General features: G+C 40.5%; 1 protein-coding gene across 1 annotated transcript in view; it reads right to left on the bottom strand.

The window, feature by feature from the left end:
* Positions 1-494: 494 nt before the first annotated feature.
* The window catches only part of LOC103802976 (reelin-like), a gene marked incomplete at both ends in the record, with an annotated part of 141,870 nt that continues 135,657 nt past the window's right edge, over positions 495-6,707 (bottom strand). The window contains 3 exons of the mRNA XM_009075514.1: positions 495-571; positions 5,466-5,673; positions 6,569-6,707. The exon at positions 6,569-6,707 is cut by the window's right edge and continues 3 nt beyond it. Coding sequence (XP_009073762.1) covers positions 495-571; positions 5,466-5,673; positions 6,569-6,707 — 424 coding nt within the window. The remainder of the gene's footprint in view (positions 572-5,465; positions 5,674-6,568) is intronic.

The following is a 6,707-nucleotide window of genomic DNA, read 5'->3' as shown; positions in this document are numbered from 1 at the left end:
CATGACCTTGGTTTGGAAGGCAATTTTTTTATTAGACCCACTGGTGTAGTTGAGAATCTGAACAAGTTTTCAAGCATACAACTTTCCTTCAGGTCAGAAACAGAGCTTGCCCACTTTATCCTGAATTTGAATTTCATTCCTTTTATTTCAGACCTGAAGTCCTTGTACTTGTAAATTTACCATGATAGTGTTTTCCAACATTATTGAGTAGTCTAGTAAAAGTTATTACACCTTGTCTTGTAAATGTTGTCTTTCTTATATCATCACAGTTCCAACAGTTACTCCTACAGACAGATCACCATTAGGCTTGGCATAACTAAGTATGGATAGAGATGTCAATCCAAAGTAAATAGCTTTCTGCACCGTTTATGAAAACTGAAAAGGTAATTGATTTATGTTAAAAAAACCCCCAATCTTCTTGATTTGGTAAAGGCAAAAGCACTGCAGAAGATGTAAAACACCAAAAAGCTTATTATGAAGAAAAGGGGCTTTACCTTCATTCCTGGCTCTTGGTCTGTTGCAGGAGTTACCAACAGTCTTGCTTCCAATTTGTACATAAAACTGAACCAGCCTGTTAAAAAGAAAAGTAGAGAAAAGAAGTGTAATTATCTTCTGATACCACAAGATCAGTCAGGATAATTTTCTCATTTTCAGTTAGGTCATTATTCCAGACTTATTGATTAGGGAATGTTGCCAGAGAAATCAAACATGGCCATGGTAAAGAGTGGAGTACCTAAGACAGAAGAAGGTGGTGTAGTTTATTAATTCTGTACCTAATAAATGTATTTTTTTTGAGTGAGTAGCAGAATCTTGCAGTTCTGTCTTTCACAAAAAGTTGCAAAATCTCCAAAGCAGACGAAGCTGGTCCTCACATCAGCTCTTACCTTGGCTTCTGGTAACTGGCAATTGGTTTAAGCTTTAAAATACAGCATTACAGTTGTAATAACATTACTCTAGCCTCACTAAACCACCAATCCCCTTATTATTATGCCATCACTGCCTTATCTACTTCTTCTGCACAGGTTGCACACCCCAAACAGCATCTGAGCAGAGCAGAGAAACTGGACTCAAGCCCACGATGAACCTTTGCATGCTGCAAGTTGGCAATGCCATTCTCTTCCTTGTTTCCCAGCCAGTTTTGTAATTAGGATGATGCCTGCCTGTTGTCTTATGACTAATTGAATACTTGCCAATGTGATATTTTGGGTAGCAACTGCTTGTCCCTTGGGGTGTCCTCACTGGGGGTGAAGTGGGGTTATCGCCAAACAGAGGTTTTGTCCTCACTGGGGGTGAAGTGGGGTTATAGCCAAACAAAGGTTTTGGGGGAAATAAAAGAACATAAATCTAAAGGAAAGCAGACTTCATTAATTCTATTGCTTGTAGGTAACTTCTCTATTTAAAATACTAATTTTGAGGTGAATTTATTTCTCTGTGTGAAGAAACAAGGCTTGATTTTCTACTCATATAATTCTCCACAAGGATAACTCTTTTGGTTTTAGGGGCTTTGGTCCTAATTTGTAGTGACTTCGGTAAAATCACAGACAAGTCACAGGACTAAGCCAATACGATGCAGACAGGACTCCAATTTCCCTCACCCACTGCTACATACACAATATCATGATCATCTTCTTGTTCTAAACCCAACCACATTCTGGTTCTGTTATCAAAACCTGTGTCTCCTATCTGAGATATTATGTATATCCACAGGTACTAGGACAAGCCAGAATATCCTCATCAGTCTCATTCCTTACATAACCCCATAGGTAGCTCAAGAACAGTCAGGCTCACAGCATTACACCATTTAGCCAGGTAACCCTATTTGTTTGCTGCAGCTCTGTCATCTGGGACAGTATTCAAGCAATAAAACACTAGACAGAAGTCTCAGAGGTGAAAAGATTTACAGTCCTGTGAGGAAATTCTCTTTTACACTGGCTAAACGTAAAGGTCTTTAAAAAGAAAAAACAAAGGACAAAAAAACACCCTTTCTGCAGAAGGGTGAATCAACCCATCTGATCTGTAAGTGTCTGACCCAGAACAGCTCCCTTGGATGGTTGCACAGTGATTAGCAACAGAGTCTGTAATGCAGACAGGAGCCAAGTAAGCTAACAAGCCAGATGTCACCACTTGGAAAAAATATACATAGTCCATGGGTTTTATCTAGCTGCCAGGTAGGCACTGTGTGCAAATGGTCCCACTGAACAGAGAGTGAAGTGTTGTAAGGGACATGCCTTCAAAAATGGGAGGCAGTAGCTCACCAGCAAGCAAAATGCATCCAGGTATCACTGCCAGTCAGAAGGATGGAAACACTGCCAGTGGAATTGTGCTTTTGGTGTATTAGGCCATGCAATAGGGAAAGGATGGAGAGACTCCAGGAGGTTTTTGAAGTGTAGAACAAAAAAACCCAATATGGTCTGGGTGAAATGAATTTTGACAGTTACAACTCTGTTAGTACTATAAGACGTTCTCCTAACATCTGGGGAAGAAGTGTAGTCAGTCATATAAAGGAATAGAGAGGCAATAGGACAAACAAAGCTAAGGTTATGATACAACTTCATGTATATATAAAAGTCCATATAAAAGTCCAGTGGTAAGGTTATGATACAACTTCATGTATATACTAAAAGTCCAGTGGCTGTTTATGATCATTGGCTTCAGGGCACAAGATTTAGTTTTAAATGCTCTTAGTGCAACACTTGAGTTTGGTGATGCTTTCCTGAGCAGCACCACACACCCCAGGCTGGCAAGTCTCAACCCTTTTGGAGCAGAGCAAACCAACACCAAATCCCCAAGGACCCTGCACTGCTGGGAAGAGAAGAGTGAAGGGGAAGAATCTTTGTACTTGTAAAGAAAAAGAAAAATTCTTTACATTCTTACATAAAATGTGCACTTTGCATTGGAAAAGCTGTAACTGAAGCAAGGTGATAGGAAACAGGCATAGGTAGATCTGCAGGAACTCAGAAAGAAAATAAAACTTCAGCGTCTTGCAATATGTTTATATTTTTCAATCAGGCTCTTCCATGCCTGATTTAACAAAACAAGATCTTAAAAGGTCTGGAAAAACACTATTAACCTGAAAAATAAGCAGCTTAAAAATCTTCTGCAGGAGTTACAGCCTTCCTATTCACAACCCTCAATCCACATATCTAACAGTGGGTCTTTCAAGGCATATTTTCCTGCTGTTTACTCAGCCACCAACCCCCCCTCCAATCAAAACACCCTTGCAAAAATAACAGATAACTCTGCAGGGGCTAAGATGACCCCTAATAAGATAACTGAATTCTATGCAAGGCATTGTTGAATGCAAAAAGTAATACCAAAATGTGGAATAAAAGCACTTCCCTCTAATCTCCTCTTTCAAGTGACATTAATTTTAGCTCCAATAATGAAAAAAAAATTATAGGCTGAGGAATTATTTTCCTTTTAGGGTATGGGGCTTCCAGTTAACCCCTCACATTCTCACAAACTTAGTCTGCCTTTGCTTCTAGTGAAAAAAAAAAGACCCAGATGGTCTCAAACATTAAAGTGGGATGCACCTGTTCCAAGCAAGGTGTCTGAGGCTGAATGTCTAAGTTATACAAGGGCAACCCAGACTGCCTTATAATTAATGGAAGAGAGAAATACATGCTTCCAGAAGACAAAGCACTGGCCTTTGCTAGACCCTGTTTTAGGATGAGTTGTGTTGCCCTTTTGATGCAGCTATTCCCTGCTCTGAACATAAAAGCAGCCTGGGGTAATTGCTCTAGTGTAAAGAGTACATGTTCTGGTCAAGCAGCATGAGGTGGCTACTACCCTTGAGTACACACATGACTGAAAAAACCAAAAGATCAATGCTAGTCTCATTTGTGTTTGAGGTGACCACTGTGTTTGTTCTGCCTAGGGAACAGCCCAGGGATGTGGCTTCGAGCTTGAATTGTTCAAGGAAGTTAACCTGCTCACTGTGATGCTTAAAAAAAAAAAAAAAGTACTGATTTATCTTGACCTAACAATCAGTTGCAGCAGGAGAGCAGCTCACACGGTGAGTACCTGCTCAGAACACAGAGCTTAGTTGCTCTTACCAAGTGTCCCTCTGGCCTTTTATGTTCTTGGGGCAGTTTTAAGTCACCCAATGACCATATTGTGCAAAACAGAAGCAGTGTTAGAGTAAAAAATGTAGACAAAGAGCATTGCTCAATACTTTAAAATTTCTTTTGACCTTTAAAATGACTCCAACTCTACAAAAATGGAAAGCTATAAAAATGAATATGAGGCATTAAAAGTGGTTTCAAAGTAATCTTAAAGCTAAAGAAAACACTTTTCTTTTACGAATAGATTTCTCTGTGAAAGAAGGAATAACTCAGAATTACCCTTTGAATATTAAGACTTCTGGATGATGTGGTTACTTCCAATATTATGCTCCACAGGATTAATAACACGAAGTTTAAAGACAGTGGAACAGAAGTGCTCAGAGTTCCAGGGCAAACATACACTTGTCCAAAGCATATTTGTCAAGCAATTAATTATTTTAATTATTAACTAATTTACCTAATTATAGAAATATTTTCCATCTTTGTCAGGCATGCAGGGGGTAGAGGAAAGGCAGCAGCTGCTGTGCTGCTCAGTGCCAGGAGCAGCTGAGGATGTCCCCAAACTTGCAGCACCCTCACTGCTTGCCTGAGCTGGAGAATGGTAGCAGGAACTTGTCTTTGCTGAGTGATCCCACGAATTAAATCATAGCATCACTTACTCTCAGAGAGAAATATCTTTAATTAAGCTAACTGACACAACTGTAGGGTGCATGAGGTTTCAGGTGTGTGATCCCTCATGAGTCTAGACAAAGCACCAGCCAACTCCAGGTTAAATGATGGTTAGAATTAACAGCCCTTTGTTTATCCTAATTACATGAATCAGTTAGACAATTTGAGAGAAGAGGATAATTGCTACCAGCCAAGCAGGATTCAGTGGCAGCCAGGAGAGAGGTGAAGGCTTGTTAGCCTCTTGGCTATGCAGAAACAATTCACATTCCATTCCTTTACACTTCTGACAAGTGGACGAATTCACAACATCTGGCAAGTAAACAACAGCTCCTTGCTATGCCATCATCATCATGCCTTCCATTCAACCCACTCAGCGGAAAAAGAAGCTTTTCTCTCCAGCTATGGGCAGAGTCATAGGTTTTCTGCTTTCTCACGACCATGTCTTCTGCCTGTCCATCTACAATACCATGCAGACTAACTTCTCAGAAGGACAGAGAGTTAATATTTTCTTTATGCTGCTATTCCACTGTTTCTAACCTAAGTATTTTCTCTCAAGAAAAGAAATAGTCCACCAGAATGAACAAAAGAGCATTTCCTCTGCCTTTTAGAGGTTTTACAGAGATTGTGATTACCAGAAAAACATTTCCCTCCTTCTCACTTGGACATTTGCAGCAGGGCAGAGAAGACAATAAGAATACACAAGCAATTGTCAGAGCAGCACTGAGGATTGACCTGATATTTGTGGTGTCCAGGGGAACAGTCCTCGCCTCCCTCTTGCCAGGTCCATTGAAGTACAGGGATTTTCCATCACTGAGCACACCACAGCCTGTCCCAACCTGACCTCCTGTTATCTTGTACCAGAGAGGGCTTAGCTTCCTCTCAAACCTGTCGAACATCTCACTGTGATTAGGCACATTAGACACACAGGTTCCGTGCGATGCTTCAAGGGAAAAAAGAAAAAAGAGAGAGATGCTTTGGTGAAACTGTGCTGAGCAGAGTAAGGGTCAGATACAGTACACTGGCAGATGGTTCAGTTGCATCCACATATGACAAAGCACCAGGCTTTTCTAACAAAATGCCCTGATGACAGGATTGTACCTTTTTAAACCCACTTTACAAATTTTTCTAGGCAGGATAAGCCCTTTTCCTCTAAACTCTAAGATGGCTTATTTCACTGGGTGAAAAATAGCACAGCATATTTATGTTGATAAGGAATTTTTTGTAAACAGAAAAATATTATCCTTTAAAGAAACTGAACAAAAGATGGAGGCTTATTGCTTTGTTGGTATAGGGGGTTGAAAAGAGTGCAGTGTGCAACTGGTTATGTCAATCACTGGTTTTTTTTTCATAGGATTTGGGGTTTGGATTCTTTTCTATTTCAGCATAAAAGTCCCTGAAACCACAAGTGAGCAGAATTTTCCACAGAAGGGCTTGTCAGAACATATGTTCCCTCCTGGTCCCATGCCATCTGATGGCCAGGGGACTCAAAAAATGGCAACGACTCTTTTGAAGATGATCCAAATGCTTTTAAGCAGACTTTTCAGTTTATAATATTTTATTTTGTTTTCTCTTTTATCGTTAGTCCCTTCCCATTCATGCAGATGGTGATGTTCAAAGATTCTGCTTGCCAGGAACATCAACAGTGTCCACTGCTTTCAGCTGCTCTGCTTTGCCTGTGCTGGATTTTCTTAAAAAAACCAAAAAGATTCTTGCTGGCAGCCCATGAAATACGTCATCCTATGTTTTTCTAGAATACTGAGGAAAACAGGATGCAGATTTACAGCTTTAACTCAGGCAGTGCTTACTGTAATCCCACCTAAGGAGGGTTGTGTTACCTGTGTAGCCCAGGTCACAGAAGCAGACCCCAGAGACGCAGTCCCCATGTCCATTGCAGTAGTTGGGACAAGGCTCAGAAATGTAGACACCATCTAAGCCAAAAGGAGGTACACTCTTGTGGGAGCTGCTCTCCTGGAT

Source organism: Acanthisitta chloris, unplaced genomic scaffold (genome assembly GCF_000695815.1).
Source record: "Acanthisitta chloris isolate BGI_N310 unplaced genomic scaffold, ASM69581v1 scaffold1310, whole genome shotgun sequence".
NCBI lineage: Eukaryota > Metazoa > Chordata > Aves > Passeriformes > Acanthisittidae > Acanthisitta > Acanthisitta chloris.
The sequence above is the reverse complement of the archived record's forward strand: the minus strand, read 5'-3'. Positions and strand labels throughout refer to the sequence as shown.